At 37.1% G+C, this 24,108-nt stretch overlaps 3 protein-coding genes and 1 long non-coding RNA gene across 4 annotated transcripts; 2 read left to right on the top strand and 2 right to left on the bottom strand.

Moving 5' to 3' along the window:
- Positions 1-5,511: 5,511 nt before the first annotated feature.
- On the bottom strand, positions 5,512-5,975 carry LOC122090775. The gene is made up of 2 exons (XR_006143731.1): positions 5,732-5,975; positions 5,512-5,634 (listed from the first exon to the last, which is right to left on the bottom strand). It is a non-coding gene; the product is annotated as an uncharacterized LOC122090775 (long non-coding RNA).
- Positions 5,976-8,103: 2,128 nt separating this feature from the next.
- On the top strand, positions 8,104-9,970 carry LOC122092418 (cytochrome P450 89A2-like). The gene has a single exon (XM_042662734.1). It carries the CDS (start codon positions 8,159-8,161, stop codon positions 9,716-9,718), a length of 1,560 nt encoding a protein of 519 aa, XP_042518668.1. The 5' UTR covers positions 8,104-8,158; the 3' UTR covers positions 9,719-9,970.
- Positions 9,971-14,125: 4,155 nt separating this feature from the next.
- Positions 14,126-15,640, bottom strand: LOC122092207 (chalcone synthase 2-like). Its single transcript, XM_042662549.1, has 2 exons — positions 15,630-15,640; positions 14,126-15,197 (listed from the first exon to the last, which is right to left on the bottom strand). The coding sequence occupies exons 1-2, from the start codon at positions 15,638-15,640 to the stop codon at positions 14,333-14,335; spliced, it is 876 nt and encodes a 291-aa protein (XP_042518483.1). The 3' UTR covers positions 14,126-14,332.
- Positions 15,641-21,595: 5,955 nt separating this feature from the next.
- Positions 21,596-23,491, top strand: LOC122091060 (cytochrome P450 89A2-like). Its single transcript, XM_042660877.1, has one exon. The coding sequence runs from the start codon at positions 21,651-21,653 to the stop codon at positions 23,208-23,210; it is 1,560 nt and encodes a 519-aa protein (XP_042516811.1). The 5' UTR covers positions 21,596-21,650; the 3' UTR covers positions 23,211-23,491.
- Positions 23,492-24,108: the final 617 nt, after the last annotated feature.

Below are 24,108 nucleotides of genomic sequence, written 5' to 3' on the forward strand. Positions count from 1 at the left end.
CGATAGGTAGGGGTGTCAATTGGTCGGTCCGGGCCGATTTAGGTTGGGTTTAATCGATCCTCCCTACTTTGGGATCCCCCATTGTGACCGGCCCATTTAAGTAAAAGTGGTCCTCATAAGTTGTTAGAGTACAATGATTTCTCAGCCTTACCTCGAGCTTCTTTGAATCGTTGTTGTGGTTGCTCCTTTGTCCATTTTGTCAAGGGGAAGATCAGGTTGCTCCCGTGACATAAAAACAGCCAAACTGAAACCCCACTTTGGTGTTCTCTATTGCACCAAAGCTTCATATTTTTTATTCTATCCGAGTTGCAAATAAGGAGGATCCATTCCCCATTTATGCACATTTATTTTTACCGTTATATCTCAACACTGGGGGAATTGATGAATTAGCACTGCCTTTGGCAGTCACAAACCCATTTGGAGGCCCATGTTGAGAAAAATCGGGTCCAATTATGGTTGATTGGTTCAGTAGAATATTTGAGGAGCTTTATTTATTCGCATTTATTTTTACCATTATATCTCAACACGGAATCGATGAATTAGCACTGCCTTTGACTGTTGCAAACCCATTTGGAGGCCCATATTGAGAAGAACCGGGTCCAATTATGGTCGGGTTCAGTAGAATATTTAAGAAGCTTTATTTATTAAGGACATTATTATATAATCTTTTATTTTGGAGAGGATACATAGGAAAACTTTAGCGAGTTTTGGAATTGTTCTAGGTTATTGTCTTTTTCCTTTAATATTTATATGTTTGTAACTCATTCATTGAAACAGATTTGATGGAATAGAAGTTTGTGAGGTTGCCTCCTAGTTGTACGTTGTGAGACCAGGTTGTTCGAATGTGATCCCTTCTTCCCTCTTCTTCTTCTTCTTCTTCTTGTCTTCCCTTCTTCTTTCTTCTTGTTCCTTCTCTACTTGAGTTTCTTAAACTCAGTCCACATCTCCTGTTTCAGTGTTCTAATAGCTCCACAAGACTAGGATCGATCTCTAGTCTTCTACTGAGATTTTGCACCATGGTTCAAGCCTTAGAAGCAATTCAAGCTGCCAAGTCTGCAATCTTAAGCTTGTGTGTGCTGTGACTCTTACTGTGAATATCAGGTCTGACCTGAAGCTTTCTGCCAGACACAATTTCAGGCCTTTAATGGGATTTCATCTTTTGTTATTTTGGGTGACCATCTGATGTAGACCAAATCTTCAATTGGGGCTTCAAAGGTGGTTCACACTTCACAGACAGCAAGATATGCAAGATCACTTGGGCTTCCGTACCTTGGGCAGCAAACCTTTCTTAAGGCTACCGATTAGGATTTCTTTCTATTAATTCAGCCTTGGCCAGAAAGACAGCGAGAGGAGCTCGATTGAGAAGTTTTAGAAGACTTAGTTATTTCCTTTTGTAATAAGTTGTTTGTCTTTACAAGCAAATTGGTTTCCTTTACTTCATTGTTTCCTATTTCCTCGCTTCATTTTTTATGGCAAGCATTCTTGCCTATATATTGCAACCAACTCCTAGAGAGTCTCACACGATTTGAGAAAGAAGGAAAGAGTTTTTTTTGCAAACAATGTTGTGAGATGCAGTTGAGGTGAGAGACCTATGAGAGAGTGAGAAGTTCAACCCAATCTCCCCTTTCCACCGATTCTTTTCTTTCCTTTCCTTTCTTTGTTCTATATTTTCTGAGCATTATTTACTCTGTCCGAGACATGTTTGAAGGCTGGCTGAATACAAGCCCTCATCACCTGTTTCTGCCACAATGGAGATCCACAGACCCAATAACAACCTGGCGGCAGGCCAGCATATCTCCCAGATCCTGCAGCCACTTGAGTCCATAATTTAAAGTAATATTGGACACCAGGGTCATTCGATCAGCATTGTAGAGCCCCTTCAGGTCAGGTTATCGATTTCTTGAATATCTCCTATTTTCTTGATCTAGTTCAAGATTGTTCAGATCTCATCATCCAGCCATCAACTCAAGTTATAACTTTGAGGGTTGTTTGAGGCCTGAATATATCTGAACCTCAGTGAGTGTTCATTATTTTATTTTCTGGTTTTACAACCCTTTTATGACCTAGCTGATTGGCTTTTAATTTGGATCTATGTTACAGGTTTGGGCTTTACTATTATATTAATATCTGTATCAGTGTTGGAGTTGTTTGTGGATACAAATCCTCGGTTGTTCTAATCTTCTGTTTTTCCATGTTTTGCTAGGTTCAAAAGAGGACACGTGCCATTCTTTAGACCAACGGCCAAGATTGATCTTAGGTTGAAGCTCATGCAAAATCGATTTGAGGTAAACGAACCGAACCATTCAATGAATCAAACCGGACTGAGTCACTTTTTGAATTAAAACATTCAGAAACTCCCGCTGGAAGCCCTCTCTCGCACGACACTCTCTCTCTCACCCCTCTCTCTGTCTCTCACACCTCTCTCTGCTCACGAAGGAGAAGCTCTGCTAGGGTTTCATCTCGGTCGCTCTCACTAAGGAGAAGCTCTTACCCTAACTCGCTCTCGACCTCTCTCATGAAGGAGAAGCTCTGTTACCCTATGTCGATTTCTCTCTCTGCTCACAAAGAGATCGCTGATACTCTCTATTTGATCTGGGTTTGAGTACTCATGAAAGCTGACCCTAAATCTCTCGCTCTCACGAAGCTCTGTCTGTTGGTCACGAAGCTCTATCTGTTCTCTCTGTCACCCATTATCGCTGACGAAGGCTTCTCCTAGGGTTTTCGCTACCTATATCTTGCAAGAGGAAGCAGGCGACACCAAGAGATTCTCTGTGCAACTTCTTTTTCCCACACCAATCGGCGACATGTAAACCCCTATCTATAATGTGTGATTTTAGATTTTGCAAATGATCCTAATTTTTTTTTCTCTAATTTGTTATGTTCTCTTGGTATGCCGTACGTCCCTCCAACTTTAAACCCTAGAGAGGCACTCTCAGTGTAAAGTCAAAAAAGAATTATTGTATATAAACAATAGCAGACCATGAAAATCCAAAAAAAAAAAAAAGAAGGTTTCTCTCAGATTAAACACTATATATAGATCCATCCGGTGATAGACTAGTTTGTGGTGTCAAATGCTCCAAATTACTAAAGCAGGTTTCTTAACTAGTTGCTGTTTACCTTAGGTTTGGGCTGCTCTTAATTGATTTCTTCCCATACTTCCTACATTTGAATCCATTATCCATGATTTCAAGCTCAGATTTCGTTCTAAATGCCACCCTAGAACCCAGATCCCCTTTAATTCTCTTCATTCCACTCTTACATTTTCTGCAAATACAGTAAAAGGAACAGAAAATTAGGGATATATACTAATCAAATTTGTAATTATTAAACAATATAGGTAGATAATGTAATAGTAGGTTACTGGGTAGATCTCACTTGCAGATCACTCCTTGTGGTTTCATTTCCACTATTTAGAATTGAATGATCTACCTATATTGTTTAATTACTGGGTAGATATCACTGTTCTGTTCTCTTGGTTTGCCGTAGAACAACCTAATCTCTAGCCTCTAATGTACTAACAAATTTTTTTTTTTTTCTGTAGGTAAGGAGTCTTTAGCTCAAAATGGTAGAGCACCTGGGATAATGCCAGGTTATGGTGGTTCGAATCCACCAAGACTCTTCTTCAACAGTTTAATTTTAATATTTCCCTTGACAATGATAATTAAATGACATGAGTTGTGTAGTGTGGTGTAAAAGTAAACCCTTGTGTGTTATGTGATTGTCCCTAATCTGGATCCTCTATTTGTTAGGAGACTGAATCCTTATTGTTTGAATAAGAATCCCAAGGGAAAGCTGGGTTCAAGGCTGCTGGTTTCAAGTTCACTGCTGTTGCACCCAGAACAAGACTTACATTCTATAGTTCCTATTACCACACAAGTAGAGTCAACTTTGGAACCTGGGGTATGCCCAGCCCTTAGATGAAGTATCAAGGAGAAGAAAAATACAAGAATGGTTGCAAGAAAATGAAACTCATTTAAACTCATTTAAGTTCCAATTATGGCTGAATTGCCTCAAGCCAATACTGAAACCTTTATTGAAAAAAACTGAATGAGCATTAAAAGGTCAAAACAAAATGAGCATTTTAAACCCTCAGCAAGAATAGATTACTTTCTTTATGTTATTTGGATTAAAAAAAAAAAATCAATTGCAACTAAGGTTAGATTCTTGATGTTATTTGGTATGGAAGGGAGGATCATACCTATGGCACTTCTGTTTTGAGTTTTCTTGGTAGCAACTTTCAATGGTGATTTCCCTTACATCTAACCAGTTACTTGAGTTCATTTGTTGGTATGTACCATTTTATCCCCATTATTTTGGGATAAGGTTTGGTTAAGATAAGCAGGGTATTTCTCAATGTTCGGGACAAAAAAAAAAAAGAGGAAAATCAATCCACATATGGCAGGAACATGAAGGAAAGCACAGTGGCTTCAGTTCCAGTTCTCACGTTTTGAAATATTCCATGCATTTGAAGTCTTGGGTGATCAAGATTTCCTTCAGCAAGATTCCACTGAATTTTTTCTCATGAAATGCTTAAAGTTATTCTAAAGGTTCAAAGTGAACAAGTCTACTTTTGCTGAATTGCTGAAAACAGAGTATTTTATTACTGATATGGCTAAATATGTGCTTGTTGTCCATCCAGCATATGCCCATGTCAGCTTTTCATCTCCAAAGCCAAAAGAGCAGCTAAACTGTTTGTCTGATGATTACTAGGATATTGGAAAGTTGTGGATGGAACATGTGGGCAGGTTACTAGGATATTGGAAATCACAGGGAAGAAGAAGTAGATGATCTGACCTGTTAACAAATGGAAGAAAAAACTCAATCCAAAAAAAGTCTCAATTCATCAGAAAGCATAATATTACAACCCAGAATTCAGTACCCAAAATCTGCAATCATTTGAATCAACCAGAAATTCAAGAAAGCCAGACACAGAGTGAAGCATTTATGAGTAAAGAGCATTAAAATTTGAGAGATGTTGACATTAAAATGGCCTCTGTTCGTACTTTCCTTCATATAAGACCCCACATTTCAGAACTTCATTTTAAACTGTATGTTATTTCTACCTGGATTGTAATATGCATTAATATAAAAACATTACAATAGGCTCTCAGATCTGAGAATTCTACAAAGATTTAATTGATGAAAATAATGGCCATCCTTTGCTTGTTACCTACATCAACCAATCTATCGCTCATTTCCCTATATATTCATTCCCCTGTGACAACATCTGCTACTTCTCAATGGTTAGGAAATGCTCTCTTTCTCGGTTCAATGATGTGATCAGAACAAACAGGAAAAAGCTGGAGATCATATAGATTCACTTATTTACACTCAAAATGGGTTAATATAGGACCATCTAAAGATCAAAGCAGCAAATCGGCATTTCATAGAAAAGTAGCAATATTGATTCATACATAACAGCAATATGGATCAATGATATTGCATTATCTGCAAGCCCTATCCATCCATCCTTGCAACTCCTCTTCTATTCACCTGTTCCTTATCACCACATTTTCCACTCAATTATCAGTCCAAGCTCCAAAATAACAAGATTATCACAGAAACCCACTTCATTGAAACCAAGAACTTAAAAATCTATGAGATCCATACTTGATTATCTTCAAGTTTTGTTACCTGTGTTCAAGGGTTAGAACTTATGAACAAATATAATAAACAAACCCATAAAACTCAAAACAGAGAATAAATACCCAATCAACAGGTTCTTACTTACCCTGAGCAGTAGACAAAACAGGGTTTCCAACCCTTTCTTCATTTCCTTGAGATCCCCACACCCATCAAAAGAGTTACTGTAGTTACATCTCCCATTTTTGCTGCTTACCATTTCTTCTTAAGCAATGGTTCAATTGCTTCTGTATCTCAGGGAGACTATTGAGACGATTAATGGCAGTGGCAATGGCACCAATGGACAAGACACCCAAGTATATAATAGGAAAGTAAATGTTGTTGGCTAATAGGTTGTGGACCCAGATGAGGAAGAATATGTAAAACTCAGAAGGGTTGGTTTTGCCTCATCTCTGCTGCTACATTACACATATAAACTTGAACTTTGCCAGAAAGCATACAATTACAACCCAAAAAAAATAACACTAGACCTACATCCATCAAAAACTCAAAAAAACATTAACAGTGCTTCAAAAGTGTTTTGTTCAAAGTCTTGGTGGATTTGAACCACCATAACCTGGGCATTAACCCAGATGCTCTACCATTTTGAGCTAAAGACTCCTTACTTATAGAAAAAAAAATTGTTAGTACAGAGGCTAATCCATCAATAAAAATGCTTAGAATCCTAGATGTATTGGCAATAACAAAGAAAAGAAAAAAAAAAAGATCCAATGGAACTGAATTGTACTTAATAGCACAAACATAAGGATCCTCATTAACTGAATGTACTTGATATTCCTTCTTCTCTATTGTGCCAGTGTTTGTGGTTCTCTGTTAATTCATTTGTTTGTTGTTTGTTGTTTGTTGCATGAAGTATTTTATCACATTTTCCTAGTGTGGCAGATTGCTTGAGGATACAACTTTTGCTCAGTATGGAGAACTGCCATTTGCCCTAATGTCTTATAATTCTTGTAGCTCTTTTTGGCATTTTTTTCCCCCAATTTCTGGGGTCATTTATATATATATATATATATAATTTATGTTCTTGATCCAGCCTGTAATTGAAGCATGTAAATTTTGATTTTCATGATTAACATGTTATGTAGGAAATTGTAGACCTATCTGCAAATCCATATTTCTGATCGAAGACAAATTTTTCATTAAATTCAATCCAGCATGATTATAGGTTGCAGTTGTTTGTTCTCTTACAGCATATGTTCTGAAGCGTATATAGAAAATTGAAGTGGGCTTTGATTGATCTGCCTATTGTTAACCCACATAACAAAAGGGGTACTAGGCTGTTCTGAACAAATTGGAACAATATCTAGAAGTATTAGGACCATATATATAAAACAATAATATGTGGAATAGGGCACAGGTGTTAGTTAATTAATTCCCATCCTTCAAGCTAGGATCCAAAAATCTGGTCATCAGGAACCTGAAATTTCCCATCTTTGTCTCAATATTATAATCCAACTTTGATTTTCTTGGAACTTCTCCACAAAGGGGATTTGATCATTTAAACTGAGAGATAGGGGGGAGGGCAATTTTCTTATTTTTTGGGTAATAGAGATCTATTCATTATGTAGAAGTTGGAGTACAACCCTCCATCAACCACGGAGTGGAGTTTGTTGAATGGTTGTACACAACATAGAGAAAACCTTCCATGCTAAGGAATTTGCTATTGCATTTCATTCCGTCCAATATATAACTAAAGTTACAGAAATATAACTCAAGAACTACATTACTTGTTCAGATCTGGAAACATACCTTGGGAGGAAGAGAGACCTTCGTGAGCAGAGAAAAACCTTCGCGAGCGGAGGAGACCGCAACAGAGCAGAGAAACCCGCTCCTTCGTCAGCAGAGAGAGGGTTGTGAGAGAGCTACAGTGAGATGGGTGAGAGAGAGACTCGTTTGCAGAGAGAGTGCTGTGAGAGAGATGCAGTGGGAGGGGTGAAAGAGAATCATGAGCAGAGACCGTTTCCTGTAAGAGAGATGCAGCGAGAGGGGTGAGAGAGAGAGAATCGTGCGAAGGAAAATGGCAAATTTTGAAAACAGGGATTTCGAAATTCGAATCTCCTTTTAGGAATTTGAAATTCAAAAACTAACTGATTGTTTGGTTAGAACCGGTTCAAATGGTTGGTTCGAGTCATCCATTCTTTTGAACCGGATTTAGTTACCCTTTCAAACAAAAGTAATCTCAGCCGTTGGTTTAAAAGAGGACACATGTCCTCTTCTGCAGGTTGCAAAACACAGCAAAACACCGATCAAGAAAAATAGAGGATTTTTATCCCACCTTGAATCCCTGATACATGTATATAATTCTGTCACTTCAGAATCGGTTCAATTTCTCTATTCTTATAATAGTTCACATTGAGTGGATTTGAAGTGTGGGTCCTGTACGGATACCAGGACATCCAAACTCTATAAAAAGGGTCGAACTCTCATTGTGTTTCACCAAAAGCTTTCTTACAGTATTACTTCACTACAACCTTAAAAAAGCACCACCCCAGAGCCACCTTTCCAATCTCTAATAATGGAGGTTTGGCATATCCTCCTCCCTCTCTTTCTTGGCGCAGCCCTCAAGTTCTTCTTCTTTGATCACAAGAAGAAAGCCAAGAAAACCAGCAAGCTCCCTCTCCCACCAGGCCCTCCTTCAAGATTGCCCTTCCTTGGCAACATCTTTCTGTTCCGTAAAATACTTTCTGATATCCAATCAACAGTCTACCAACAACTCCGTGGTAAGTATGGCCCCATCATCTCCATAAGCGTTGCTTCCAACACTACTGTTGTCTTCATTTCAAGCCATTCTCTAGCACATCAAGCCCTAGTCAAGAACAGTGAAACTTTTGCCCACCGCCCAGGACCAGTCACACCTAGCCGCGTCCTCTTTAACAACCATGACGACGTTGGCTCCTCTTCCGGTGCTCTCTGGCGGCTTCTCCGCCGGAATATCACCTCTGAGGTCCTCAACCCTGCTCGTTATAAGTCCTTTGGTGAAGCTAGGAGATGGGTCTTACAGATTCTAACTCAGCAGTTCAAAGACCATTCTGAATCAGGCAAGCCTGTGACCGTAATCGATCACATCGGATACGCCATGTTCGCTTTGATGCTCTTCCTTTGCTTCGGTGAGAAACTTGATGAGAAGCTCGTTAGGGAAATCGAAGACTTGGAGAGAACCCTAATGTCTAATTACGTTAGCTTCAATTACTTTCTCTTTTTCCCTAGACTTGGGAAATTCATCTTCAGAAAAAGCTGGCTCAAACTGCTTGATGTGCGCCGCAGACAAGAATCCATTCTTATTCCTCCAATAAAAGCTCGAAGAGAATGGAGGAAGAAGATCAAACAAGAGGGACAAGAAGGATCAAACCCAGATGATGGACACATTTTCTCCTACATCGATTCTTTGTTCGATCTTAAAATCAAAGGAGAAGAAGGAGAAAGGAATCTCAGTGACAAAGAAATAATGACTCTAGTCTCTGAGTTTCTGGATGCTGGGACTGATGCACCATCATCAGTGTTGCAGTGGATCATGGCACACCTAGTGAAGGATCAAGACATTCAAGAAAAGCTCTATTCTGAAATCAAAGGTGTTGTGAATTCAAAAGAAGAGATCAAAGAAGAAGATTTGCAAAAGATGCCATACTTGAAGGCGTTGGTAATGGAAGCTTTGAGGTTGCACCCACCTGGTCACTTTGTTCTGCATCATACTGTTGTTGAAGATTTTGAGTTGGATGGTTACCTTATACCCAAGAATTCTATTGTGAATTTCATGGTGGCTCAGATGGGGAGGGACCCAAAAGTTTGGGAAGATCCAATGGAGTTCAAGCCAGAGAGGTTCTTGGGTGATGTGGGGGAAGTAATTGATATAACAGGGAGTAGAGAGATTAAGATGATGCCATTTAGTGCAGGGAGGAGGATTTGCCCTGGACTTGGATTGGCCACACTTCATCTTGAATATTTTGTTGCGAATTTCGTAAGAGATTTCAAATGGACGGTTGGTGATGGAGAAAAAATTGACTTTTCAGAGAAGGAGGAGTTCACAGTCATGATGAAGAGCCCATTGCGAGCCCATGTGTCTCCAAGGGTTAAATAAGAATTGTACCTGAAAAATAGATAAGAGTCTGGATCTTCTCCTCCAATGGGGAGAGAATGAGATCAGTGCCCAAAAAAATGAAAGGCCCAATAAGAGAGTCTAGATAGTTATTTCTTTTCTTCTTTTGTTTTCTTTTGCATGTACCCAAAAAATAAATGGCCATTTCCTTCTTCTCTTTCTCCTTAAGCTCGAAATGGCCTTTGCATGTAATGGGTCTTCAATAGTTTCTAATATAAGAGTGCAGAAGATAGTATCAATCTTTAATGAGTTTATTTTATCAATCTTTAGTGGCTTTTTTTTTTTTTTCTTCTTTTTTTTTTGTCCCAAAAGATCAATAAAAGAATATATTAATATTAAAAAAATATGAATGGATATATAAGATTATAGTCTAGGCATACCAGACTCAAATGAATAAATAATACTCTATCTTTGACATTGTCATATGCAGATTTATTTACGGTTCCACCTTTGGCATGGACATCAAAAGAAACCTTGGACAAATCTATAACAAAAGAAACTCAAATAATAAATCTATTTTTTTGGCTAAAAGATTGATAGTATTAAAAATAAATAAATAAAGTACATGAAGAAATAAAAAACTTGAGTTACCCCAGGAAAAGGAAACATAAAACAGAGATCTCATTAGAGTAAACCCCACCTCCAACATTGCCACCAGCAGAGGATAGACCAGAGATCATAATAATAATAAAAGGAGCTAAAATCCACTAGGGTTAATAAATCAAAATCTGGCCCTATCCTGAGCGTCTATTTGAAGGTCATCATGCATCGTAGTTTGCCAAGAGACTGGGTCAACTATAGTTTCGAACTTCACAATAGACTTGGCAAGGAAGTCTGAAACAAGATTTGCTTCACGATAAAAGTGGGTGAGTTTCCACTCAATGCTCTCTAAGAAATCATGGCTGCTAAACATACCAAGGAACTAACCCTTTGATGCCATAATCACCATTGCTACCTAATCACTCTCAACCCAACCCTCCGTGAGATTCATGATGTCCTTTGCTTGTTGCAAACCTAGAAGTAAAGCACGAAACTCTACAATGAAGTTTGTTGTAACACCAAGATATACTCCAAATGAAGAAAAAATTCTTCGGACTAAAGTCTTTGAAGACACCTCCGACGCCTACTTTCCCTATATATTGAGTTTTATCTAGAAATTTGGAGGATGGCATCAAAATACCTCATGCATCACTTTTTGCCGACTCTGAGGGACAGAGATAACAAGACTTCTTGAGCCTATCAGATCGAACACTGAAGTCACCCTTCCTTTCAAGCTTGGAGACATTCGGCGCAGTTCTTCAAAAACAGAAATAAAAAATTGCCTAAAATTTCTTGATACTCCGTTAAACCTACGAGAGTTTTCCAAAATGACCACCTGCCCTTGTTGAATGCCTATGTGTTTCCCCTAGTTGGTCCCTGCACTGGTGTAGTGACCCTACGACCAAGTATTGATCCCTAACTCTATAAATATAAATATATATATATATATATACTTCTTCCCGAACCTTTTCTAGTTGCATAGGTTTAATATTGAAAGGATGCATCTTTTTTTTTTGGGTACAGAAGGGATGCATCATCGCTATGGTCTCCGAAGAAGTGCCAACCGTAGTTAGAGAAAAAAATAAGTTCTTTCTACCAATATTGTATTTTTTGTATAGCATCACTTTGGAGTTGCGATTCATTTACAACAGTAATTTCAATTGGAGATTGTTTATATAGTCTATTTTTTCTTTTTTGTATAGCGTCAATGCATGGTGAGAGGTGAATTTATAATTTACCCCTTTAGTTTTAAATGAAGAAAAAGAAAATGGAGAAGTCATGGGCTGTATAGAACAATGTAATAAAGTTGACTTTGAAAGTAGGCGTCAGTGTTCATAGTGAAAAAAGCAAAAAGAAAAAGAGAAAAAGGTAGACCTTCAAGTAAAGCGGAGATGACTTTGCAATTAGCCACATGCGGATCTACGGACAAACCGAACTGAGGCTATGTTTGGTAACGAAGAAAAGAAAAGAAAAGAAAGAGAATCTAGAATAGAAAAGAAAAGAAAAAAGAAGAAATGGTAAGAAAAATGTATGTTTGATTACCAAGAGAAGAAAAGAAAAAAAAAAAATTCAAAAAATTTTGAATTTTAGGAGAGAGATAGACACATAGGAAATCATCGTGTAATCATTCATTTTTTGTCTTATTATGTTTTCATCTTTTCTCATGTTTTCTTGTGTTTTTGCAAGAAATTTTTTTGGGGAGCAAAAGAAAACTTCACAATTTTCAAGAGGAATTTTGAATTTCTAAAGCTGAATCTTCTCCTAGGTGAAAACATACCAAGTACAAAGAAAAATTCTTCACACAAGAAAAAAGTACAAAAAAATGTACTTTTTTCTTTTCTCTTGGCTACCAAACATAGCCTGAAAGTTCAAGTTTGCTATGAGCAGGGCGTTCTTGCAGCGATGGATACCCGTTCTTGCTTTGAACAGTAATGGTTGTTTTAAAACTTGAGTTGGGACGGGAGGGGGAGGGGGAGGGGGAGAGGGGTGGGGGGGGGTGGGGAAGAGGCTGGAGGAGATGCCTATAGCTAGAGGGGAGAGGGAGAGGGAGAGGGGCCTGTAAATTTTCATTTCAAAGTCCGATCTGGTAAGAGGAGGTTCTCACAGGTATATGAGAAAAGAGGGAGATCCGGAAGGTGGGTAAAGGATAGGGAGAGGGTGATGGAGGAAGGACACACAAAAAGAGCCCTACTTAAAATGTAAGCGAGTAATTTTCTTGAACTTATAAGCGCAACAGTTCTAAAACAATGAGGGAAGATCCTAGATCACTTCTTTAAATGCAGCGTCTTGATGAATTCTTAGTTGCTTTGCTTGCTGAACTGTGAACTAAGGTGCAGTACTTTTGGTTAACTTATATTCAATGTTATTCTATAGCAAAAATGAAAGAAAAAAAAAAGGGGAAAACCACAACAATTAATTTGTATCTGTCTCACCTGAGCATCCCAGTTAATACCTTAGACAAGAAAAGAGAGAGCAACATCCTAGTCAATAGAAGACATTGTGGCAGATGCATGTTTTGCTAACTTGTCAGTGACATTGTTAGCTTCACGATAACAATGGGAGATTATCCATGAAGAGCTGTCAAAGAAGGCTTTGTAGAACCACCATTTTTGTTTGAATATCCATGGAATGTTATGATAATTGATGTATAACACCATAGCGGGTCTTAGTGCTCCAAAGAAAGCTGCAAACTCACCGAAAAATTAGTATATATATATCTTCGTAAGAAGTAAAACATCTAAATGGAGATTCCAAATGATCTCTAAAGACACCCCCTCGCTCCAGAATAATGTAGATTAATCCCCAATGACCATCCATCTATATTAATTTTGAAGCAACCAGCAATTGGTGGCTCCAATATAATTCTAAGATTTGAGGGGAAGATTTAGCAGTCTTAACAAGACGCATAGTGCTTGAAAGTTGCACTTATTTCATCGATTTAATCTAAACCGATACAAGTAAGGAGAAATCATGAAGATCATTCATAATAGATTTAACGAGAATATTATAACCTCTATTACAATTCTCAAATATTTGACGATTTCGTTTCTTCCAAATATTTTAAGTAATCTAAACAAAAACAGCTTGATAAATCTTCTTCAAAAGAGCAACATTAGAATTATGTTTCCACCATGAAAATAATTCCTGAATCGAAAAATAAGCCTGCCCACCAAATATTTTATCAGATTCGAATTGGTCCGTTTGATCGGTCTTATCAGTCCAATTGGCATAAAACAAAACTAGAACGACATTATAGATTTTATTAAAATCAGAGGCCAACAAGATTTTTTTTTTTTTAACCAACAGGGAATTTAATGGGTCCGATTTCAATGCTTTCAGTTCACTTGGGTTTCCACCTTTCCACCAAAAAAAGTTCACTTGGGTCTCCTCGGCTCAACCTCTTAATTGACAATCCAATCATCACTATGTATTAAAGGAGTTTGTACTATGTATATGGCACGATAATAAACTGCCAGTAGGGTTCATATGTGGCATGGTCAGCAACCATAAACATCGAATAATTACAAAACGCCACCATCAGATTTCACTGTTCCAATTCCAATTCGAGAGTAGATCAAGTCCTTGTACGAGAATTTATGTGGCTGGTCCACACAAATGGAATTCATCCAACAACCAACTCTATGGTGAATTCCATTTGTGTGACTCTACCGTACGGAACCTGATCCACATTCTTCAAATTCCAATTCCAATAGAAGCAATTAACTTTGTAGAATTCAATGTTAATTACTATGAACAAATCATCAAACAGACACAGAATGCAAATAACAAGGTTGAAAACACCTATAGAACTTAGTTCTTTTCTGGATGCAAAAATCATAACTTAGGAAGGAGGACCTTGGCCCTCATTGAACAATAAATGTCAAAAATCATATCACCATATTAATACATAAATGGGGCATCCCTAGGGGAAAAACTCTAAAAGGACCAAATAATGAAACCAATGAAGGGACATAATATAGGGCTATACAGAAAACCCCAACTAAACTAGAGTATAACTACAAATCAATGCAAATTGGTAAGATCAATAAGCCCAAATTAAGCTGTATCGATGCTACGCAAGACAATTGTCTCCACAGTTAAACCTGGACCAAACCCTAATAGCACACCCCAATCAAACCCTTCTCCAGTTGTGGCTTTTCCTTCTTTCATAGACTTATTCCTCATCTCATCTAAAATGAACATCACAGTGGGGCTCGACATATTACCATATTCGCTCAACACTTCCCTTGATGCCTTCAATTTCTCCTCTTTTAAACCAAGGGATACTTCAATGAGGTCCAAAATTGCCGGCCCACCAGGGTGAGACACCCAAAAAATGGAGTTCCAATCACTAATACCAATATTTTTGAATGCTTCTTCCAAGCATTTTCCAATGTTCCTAGAAATAGTTTTGGTTACATCTTTGCATAAGCTGATTGAAAGACCCGTTTGACGCAAGTGACCTTCAACCATATCATTTGAGTATGAAAGAATTCGAGTACCTGTAGAGAAGAGTTGGAACAATGGGCGCTCAACTGACATGTCAGGGTCTGCACCAACTACTAAAGCTGCAGCGCCATCTGCAAAGATTGCCTGCCCAAGTAGGATGTGGAAGTCAGTCTCAGTAGGTCCCTTGAAGCCACTCACAGAGTTCAACTCTGAGCAAACAACGAGGACACGAGCACCTTTATTATTCTCAGCAAGGTCTTTAGCAACACGAAGGATACTTCCACCACCGTAGCAACCTAGATGATACATCATCATACGTTTCACGGTCGGGGAAAGGCCAAGAAGCCTGATGAGTTGGAAGTCAGCACCGGGTGCATCAACACCAGAAATGGTAGTGAATACAAGGTGGGTGATCTTTGATTTGGGTTGCCCCCACTCATTGATGGCTTTGTCATATACCCTCTTGGTAGGCCTGAATTTTTAAGTTTTATTTTATCACTTGATCAACTCCAATTGATTTGAAACTCAAAATGTGAGTTGGAGATCTTTGAGTCTAACCCTCGACAAAATTCGTGTTAGTAAGAATTGCTCTTTTTAATTTATTTATTTTATTATTGTGAATGATATATATTAATGAAGCGCAATGAGAAAACATCCAGCTCCCATCAATCTGCATTTCGATATTGATAGTTTTGATAGCAAAATCAATATCATGATCAATACCAATCTGTATTGGCGTATCAAAAATATTGAGATATGGCTAAATCTTTCCCAGTTGAATCGCCATATCTCTAATTTACCGCCACATTGCAATATGGCTAAATCGTCGCCATGCCATCAAATCACCAAATCACCACCATAATTTCAAATTGTTATGTCAATTTATAGATAACTACATCATTACCATGATGCCATATCACCAATTTGCTAAATTTCCCTCAGAGCATCAAATCGTTAAATCATCAAATCTCCATCATGGTGCCATGTTGTCAAACTTCCATCATGGTGCCAATTCAATTTTGTACTATGTTTATGTCCATTATCAGATCGGTATTAATATTGGTATCAATGTCGATCAATATAGATAAGCCTGATATTGTCATGTTGGTGTCCCATATTGATTCTTTATCTTGGATTCATATCGGTATTAGATTAGTATTATGTAAGAACGGTAGCACAATGGTCAGCATCACATTGGATTGGTATCAGATTAGACTGTAATATATCAATACATATTGGATACTGATTAAAGCAAGAGATGTTGCAATGGGATTGAATAAGGAAGGCAAGGTGCTTACGGCAAAGTGTCAATCCCATTGTTCCAAGGCTAAGAGCTCCAAATCCTACATTTTGGCTTATGCAGTCAAATTAAAAGTTACATTGTATTATAAACTCCTATTTTGTAAAACAATAAAGGGGCCGCTTAATTTTTGTAGGTTGGTCCGGTCTATTTGTTTAGGAAGTTCTATTTGACTTTAGGTAGTTCATTGATAGAATAGATGGACAAAAAAGGCCATACTTGGAAGCTGAGGTTGATAGGAAAGCCCTTGCTTGTGAGACATGGCCGCCCAATGTGACTTTTGATTTAGGTTTTGTGTGACAGAAATGTAGAGTCCTCCTTTTTGAATCTTGACTCTTGACCCTTGACTCTTCCACTCTAGCTGTTGTTTTTCTTTCTGCTAATACAAATGACGTTTTTTTCCGCTTTGTCCTATCAACATCCTTCTATTTCAATTTCCAGGTCCACACAGATTGTTTTTGTTAACAAAATCATCAAATTATTTATGGTCTAATCTTGTTAAACAACTCATATAATTAATTCAAAAAATACCCTCATTGTAAGGAGGAGGGGGGGGGGGGGAAGGCCTCTTGGTGAATGACTAATTTCTTTTGGTATGTTATTAGTGAATAGACTGATGTGAGTGAAGAGAAAGAGATCTAATTGAGCAATTAGGGGTAGAAAATAAAGATGGGTATAGTTCTTGAATTGGAACTTTATCAAAAATTTATTGGGATACAATTTGAAGTGTCTTAAAATTTGAGTGATTCTTATTTAACCTCGGTATGGTCTGGTCGATGCGATTGTGTGACCAATATGAATTTACGGGACTAGTTAGGATGAATATCTGGAAATCCATCGTTAAAATAATAATAATAATAATAATAATAATAATAATAATAATAATAATAATAATAATAATAATAATAATAATAATAATAATAATGAAAATAATAATAATAATAATAATAATAATAATAATAATAATAATAATAATAATAATAATAATAATAATAATAATAATAATAATAATAATAATAATAATAATAATAATAATAATAATAATAATAATAATTTTTTTTGCAATTACAAATGGCAAGCAAGTTTGGTTTTGAGTAAGCCTAGGCGGCTGTGTGTGTACTAATTCCATAAGACCAATATACAAAATGGGGCAGTTCACCTCACTAGGTCAAAAGGAAGAATAGAAGTTTGGTTTTGAGTAAGCCTAGTCTCTTCTTCTTCTTTTTTAAAGTTGAGAGGGATTGACTCAAACCCAATTGTGGAATTTGAAAGGTAAAAATAAACTCTACATTGAAAACTAATGGTAAGGAACTCTATAAACTCCTAACAATAAATAAATCTTCTTTGGAAGCATGCGTAGTAATTCTAGTCCTGCATAATCCATAATCAATTATCACTAGTAGAAAAAGTTGTGATGAAGACAAACTGCTTTGGAGCTGGAGAGGTCTTTGAAGTAAGGGATTTTCTTATTGATACCCCTAAATGTGTGAAATGATTTATAATTTTATTTTTTTAATCATTTTAACATAATATATTTATTTTTTTCAATGAAGGGAAATAAAATTATTCCACATGTATAAACTTTCGAATTATTTTTGAAAAGTCTTTTTATACTCCTACTTTATCGAACTTTTAGAAATGAGACAAGAGTAAGATATTAGATTCTAAATACACCTATTGAGATTGTGCATGTGAGGAATTGGGCCTTTCCGATTTTTGGGTTAACTCTGACTCTTCTTTGATTGTGAAGTTGGTTACCCAAAGATCCTATAATTTGTGGAGTTGTTGATATTGATTTCAAGAAATTATCAACCTCTTCGATTCTCTAAGAGCCCACATCTCGTTTTCATTTCGGGAAAGCAATCGAGTAGTGGATTGGTTAGCTAATTTTACTTGTGAGTCTACAATAAATTTGATTTTCTATGATCATGATCTTCTTTTTGGTGATCTTAGTTGCATCATTCGAGATGACAAAGTTGGTTTACGAGTCTTTAGAATGTAATAGTTATTTTATAAGTGTTTTCTTTTGGGTTTTTGAGAGTGATAGAGTGACTTGTCTCTCGGGTAAGGTGAGTTATGTCTTTCTTGTCTTTTTATTATCAGTTTCATTTTTAATAAAATTTTAGGGACTATCTCAGGTCCCATATAATATTCAGGATATATATATATATATATATATAAATATATATATATATGTATATATATCATTTCAAAAATATCTCCCATTATGTTTTTGCATTCTTGACTCTTCATCGTCAATATGTGCGTGTAAATTTGTCATTTATTTAAGGAAATGCTTAAATGATAAATTTACACGCACATATTGACGATGAAGAGTCAAGAGTGCAGAGACATAATGGGAGATATTTTTGGAAGGTTCAGAAACCCCATAGGGTTCATCGCCAAAATAATTGAAATTTCAAATAGGATCCTACACCCCTTTGGAAATTTTGGAGGCTACATTATGATAATGCACATTTTGGTCCCTTTTGGACTGAAGACTGATTTTTATTGGTAGAATTGGATTGGAGACTAACTCGTACCTAAGAAAAAAGAGTGGGAAATTGTGAATCTATGAGATCCCGGCCGTCCCCTCTCTAATGGAATATTAATTGCAGTTAGGTGTGTGGTGCACAAAATTTATGGAATAAAAGTGTGACGAGAAAATAGCGAATCTTTTTGGAATTAATGTCTAGTCCTAGGTGTAAGGTGCACAAAATGCCCTTCTCATTGTGCAATGTCCAATTGATGATGGGTACGATAATTAATGATAAGGTTATTTGGTGATATGACGCCATGATGGCAATTTGGGGATATGGTGCCATGACGGAAATTTGGCATTTTGATGCCATGGAGGTGATTAACCTATATGACATCATGGTGGCAATTTGGTTAATGTTGTAGTGACTGATTACTTTAGCTGAAAATTGATAGTCAGCTTATTCTTCAAAGCATCATTAATGACTCGAAACACACATTTAAATGTACTAATCATTTATGGCTAACCAACTTGTTTAGTATTTGATACTTCCAATAACTCATTGTGCAATCACAATCTACTATGGTCCCCAAGCTCCTTAGAGTTTTCTTGACGATCAATTTCCCTTCCATGCTCTTTTAGATGATCATGCTTTCTTAACTCATTTTTTTCACCAATCTTAACCAATGACTTTAGGCAAAAAATTTTAATTCCTAATTCAGAGAAAAATTCACAGCCATCCCATATGCAATATGAAATTTTCTTTTCCATTCAAATTAAAAAACAAGCAACATTAAGAAACATCGCTTTCTCGTCATCTTCTAATTCATCATAACTTATTTTCAACTTTTCTTGCATTGTTTTATTTGGAATTTTGGCCAACTTCTTCACTGTGTCTTTCCATGTTGATTCTGCTTTAGGACATAAATATGAACCTATAACGTTGTTTTTATCATATCTTTTGAGAGATCAAAATAGTTTTTTGGACATTGGTCCATTTTGAAGTATGTTTGCTGAAAAGTTTAAGAGATTGATTTGATCTATTTCATTGGAGGTGATTTGCCTATATGACATCATGGTGGCTGCTGCTACAGAACTTCTCTAGTTACGATAATTACTTCAAGAGTTAGATGTTTCCCTTTCTCAGCCATCGATTATCCAATGCGACAATGTTGGAGCAACGTAACTTATTGCTAACTTGGTCTTTCATTCTCGATCCAAACATATCGAGATTGATTTTTACTTGATACGTGACATGGTTGCTACCAAACAGCACGAGGTTCGCTATATCTCAAATATGGATCAAATTGCTGATATCCTCACAAAGGGACTTTCTGATTTAGGATTTCATGGCTCGAAAGACAGGCTCACAGTTGGTTCACCCCGTTGATCTTGAGAACGGGGCTGATAAGGATTAACCATCATAGACTGCCTTCATATATTAACGTCCCTTATGTAACCACCATGTACCTAACTGTAACTAATAACACCACGTGACAGTACTAGTTTGTTAAGATTCTTTCTTGGAGTCTTGGTAACCCATATAATATAAATGTGTCCATGTTATCATTTCACATTATTAAGGAAATATCATTCTTACAAAACACAAAACCTTTCAATTTCTTTTTATCCAAAGTCAAAAAGAGTCAGTCACAATCACTCGCGTTCAACTTCTTTGAAATCAAAGGAACCTTAAAGACTTTATGGGATGATTGGCCAGAGAAAAACCAGAAATCTGAATAGTCGTCGGTGTGCCATATGAACAATGGACAGAATTTAGTTCATATGTGTGATCAGAGAAAAAGGTGAATCCAATTATTAGTGTAGAATCCTTAAAGTGAAAAATCCCGATTTCAGCTTTTTCGTCAATTCTAGAAGGATTGATTCTTGCATTTGAGGTTTCGAACGGATTTAAAAAAAAAAAAAAAAAATCTTGTTTTGGGGGACTTAATATTAGAGGTTTCAATCCTAAGTCCGCATCGATTAGATTGACTGAGTCCAATTGTTTAAAGGCCGGTCTGACCTACATTGATTATTAAATGTGTCATGCTTAGGTCTGGCTTGTTTATAAACAGGTAGTATACAGTGCAAAGAGTAAGATTGATGGGTTTCCGACTGGCTTGGCCTATTTACAAGTCCGACTCGACTTGACATGTTTAACTCGATTGTTTATATTTATATTTTGATTTTTTTGGATAGAATAGGATATATATATTGATATTTTTTTTATCAATAATTGAATGTAATTATGTATAATACATTTTTCTAAATTATTGTTTATTTAGTAAAATATATTAAAATTTCTTAAATCTAAAATAATTAAAGACTGCTTAAGTTTTTTTTTTTTTGATACATTACCTTGTTTAAGACCCGATTATAGCTCGATTAGCCTGATTAGGAGAAGCTCAGTTAAAGCCTAGATCTTGATCGAATCCATCACAAGACTAACAGATTCTGACTCATTCCTTAAATAGACAGGTCACGATGCAAGAATATAGGCCTACCAAGCATACTAGACCCGAATAAGACCAACCCAACCCGGCCCAACCCAACCAATTGATAGCGATACTTAATATAAAATATTAAACTGCTCAACTTAAATAGCTTTTTTCTTTTTCTTTTTTTTCTTCGGTCACCACGAGTACATGGGGTCAAAATCCTCTGTTCTTCTCGTCCCTGTTTTTCCTTGTTTTGCTATCTGTAGAACATGACACGTGGACAATAGAGGATTTAACGGTCAAGATTGGGTGAGGATTATTACATCCGGTGCGTTGGTCTTAAAGTTGTCCACGTGTCGTGTTCTGCAAGTAGCAAAACAAGAAAAAACAGAAATGAGAAAAACAGAGGATTATCGTCACGAGTACATGTGGGTTAGTAGATTCCACTCCCTCATCCCTTATCCCCACCTTGAATCCCTGATACATGTATATGATTCTGTCACTTCAGAATCGGTTCAATTTCTCTATTCTTATAACAGTTCACATTGAGTGGATTTGAAGTGTGGGCCCTGTACGGATACCAGGACATCCAAACTCTATAAAAAGGGTCCAACTCTCATTGTGTTTCAACAAAAGCTTTCTTACAGTATTACTTCACTACAACCTTAAAAAAGCACCACCCCAGAGCCACCTTTCCAATCTCTAATAATGGAGGTTTGGCATATCCTCCTCCCTCTCTTTCTTGGCGCAGCCCTCAAGTTCTTCTTCTTTGATGACAAGAAGAAAGCCAAGAAAACCAGCAAGCTCCCTCTCCCACCAGGCCCTCCTTCAAGATTGCCCTTCCTTGGCAACATCTTTCTGTTCCGTAAAATACTTTCTGATATCCAATCAACAGTCTACCAACAACTCCGTGATAAGTATGGCCCCATCATCTCCATAAGCGTTGCTTCCAACACTACTGTTGTCTTCATTTCAAGCCATTCTCTAGCACATCAAGCCCTAGTCAAGAACAGTGAAACTTTTGCCCACCGCCCAGGACCAGTCACACCTAGCCGCGTCCTCTTTAACAACCATGACGACGTTGGCTCCTCTTCCGGTGCTCTCTGGCGGCTTCTCCGCCGGAATATCACCTCTGAGGTCCTCAACCCTGCTCGTTATAAGTCCTTTGGTGAAGCTAGGAGATGGGTCTTACAGATTCTAACTCAGCAGTTCAAAGACCATTCTGAATCAGGCAAGCCTGTGACCGTAATCGATCACATCGGATACGCCATGTTCGCTTTGATGCTCTTCCTTTGCTTCGGTGAGAAACTTGATGAGAAGCTCGTTAGGGAAATCGAAGACTTGGAGAGAACCCTAATGTCTAATTACGTTAGCTTCAATTACTTTCTCTTTTTCCCTAGACTTGGGAAATTCATCTTCAGAAAAAGCTGGCTCAAACTGCTTGATGTGCGCCGCAGACAAGAATCCATTCTTATTCCTCCAATAAAAGCTCGAAGAGAATGGAGGAAGAAGATCAAACAAGAGGGACAAGAAGGATCAAACCCAGATGATGGACACATTTTCTCCTACATCGATTCTTTGTTCGATCTTAAAATCAAAGGAGAAGAAGGAGAAAGGAATCTCAGTGACAAAGAAATAATGACTCTAGTCTCTGAGTTTCTGGATGCTGGGACTGATGCACCATCATCAGTGTTGCAGTGGATCATGGCACACCTAGTGAAGGATCAAGACATTCAAGAAAAGCTCTATTCTGAAATCAAAGGTGTTGTGCATTCAAAAGAAGAGATCAAAGAAGAAGATTTGCAAAAGATGCCATACTTGAAGGCGGTGGTAATGGAAGCTTTGAGGTTGCACCCACCTGGTCACTTTGTTCTGCATCATACTGTTGTTGAAGATTTTGAGTTGGATGGTTACCTTATACCCAAGAATTCCATTGTGAATTTCATGGTGGCTCAGATGGGGAGGGACCCAAAAGTTTGGGAAGATCCAATGGAGTTCAAGCCAGAGAGGTTCTTGGGTGATGTAGGGGAAGTAATTGATATAACAGGGAGTAGAGAGATAAAGATGATGCCATTTAGTGCAGGGAGGAGGATTTGTCCTGGACTTGGATTGGCCACACTTCATCTTGAATATTTTGTTGCGAATTTCGTAAAAGATTTCAAATGGACGGTTGGTGATGGAGAAAAAATTGACTTTTCAGAGAAGGAGGAGTTCACAGTTATGATGAAGAGCCCATTGCGAGCCCATGTGTCTCCAAGGGTTAAATAAGAATTGTACCTGAGAAATAGATAAGAGTCTGGATCTTCTCCTCCAATGGGGAGAGAATGAGATCAGTCCCCAAAAAAATAAAAAGCCCAATAAGAGAGTCTAGATGGTTATTTCTTTTCTTCTTTTGTTTTCTTTTGCATGTACCCAAAAAATAAATGACCATTTCCTTCTTCTCTTTCTCCTTAAGCTCGAAATGGCCTTTGCATGTAATGGGTCTTCAATAGTTTCTAATGTAAGAGTGCAGAAGATAGTATCAATCTTTAATGAGTTTATTTTATCAATCTTTAGTGGCTTGTTTTTTTGGTCCCAAAAGATCAATAAAAGAATATATTAATATTAAAAAAATATAAATGGATATATAAGATTATAGTCTAGGCATACCAGACTCAAATGAATAAATAATACTCTATCTTTGACATTGTCATAAGCAGATTTATTTACGGTTCCACCTTTGGCATGGACATCAAAAGAAACCTTGGATAGATCTATAACAAAAAGAAACTCAAATAATAAATCTATTTTTTTGGCTAAAAGATTGATAGTATTAAAAATAAATAAATAAAGTACATGAAGAAATAAAAAAATTGAGTTACCCCAGGAAAAGGAAACATAAAACAGAGATCTCATTAGAGTAAACCCCACCTCCAACATTGCCACCAGCAGAGGATAGACCAGAGATCATAATAATAATAAAAGGAGCTAAAATCAGCAGAGGATAGACCAGAGATCATAATAATAATAGAAGGAGCTAAAATCCACTAGGGTTAATAAATTAAAAATGTGGCCCTATCCTGAGCGTCTATTTGAAGGTCATCATGCGCCGTAGTTTGCCAAGAGACTGGGTCAACTATAGTTTTGAACTTCACAATAGACTTGGCAAGGAAGTCTGAAACAAGAT

This window comes from Macadamia integrifolia, chromosome 10, assembly GCF_013358625.1.
Source record: "Macadamia integrifolia cultivar HAES 741 chromosome 10, SCU_Mint_v3, whole genome shotgun sequence".
Lineage (NCBI taxonomy): Eukaryota > Viridiplantae > Streptophyta > Magnoliopsida > Proteales > Proteaceae > Macadamia > Macadamia integrifolia.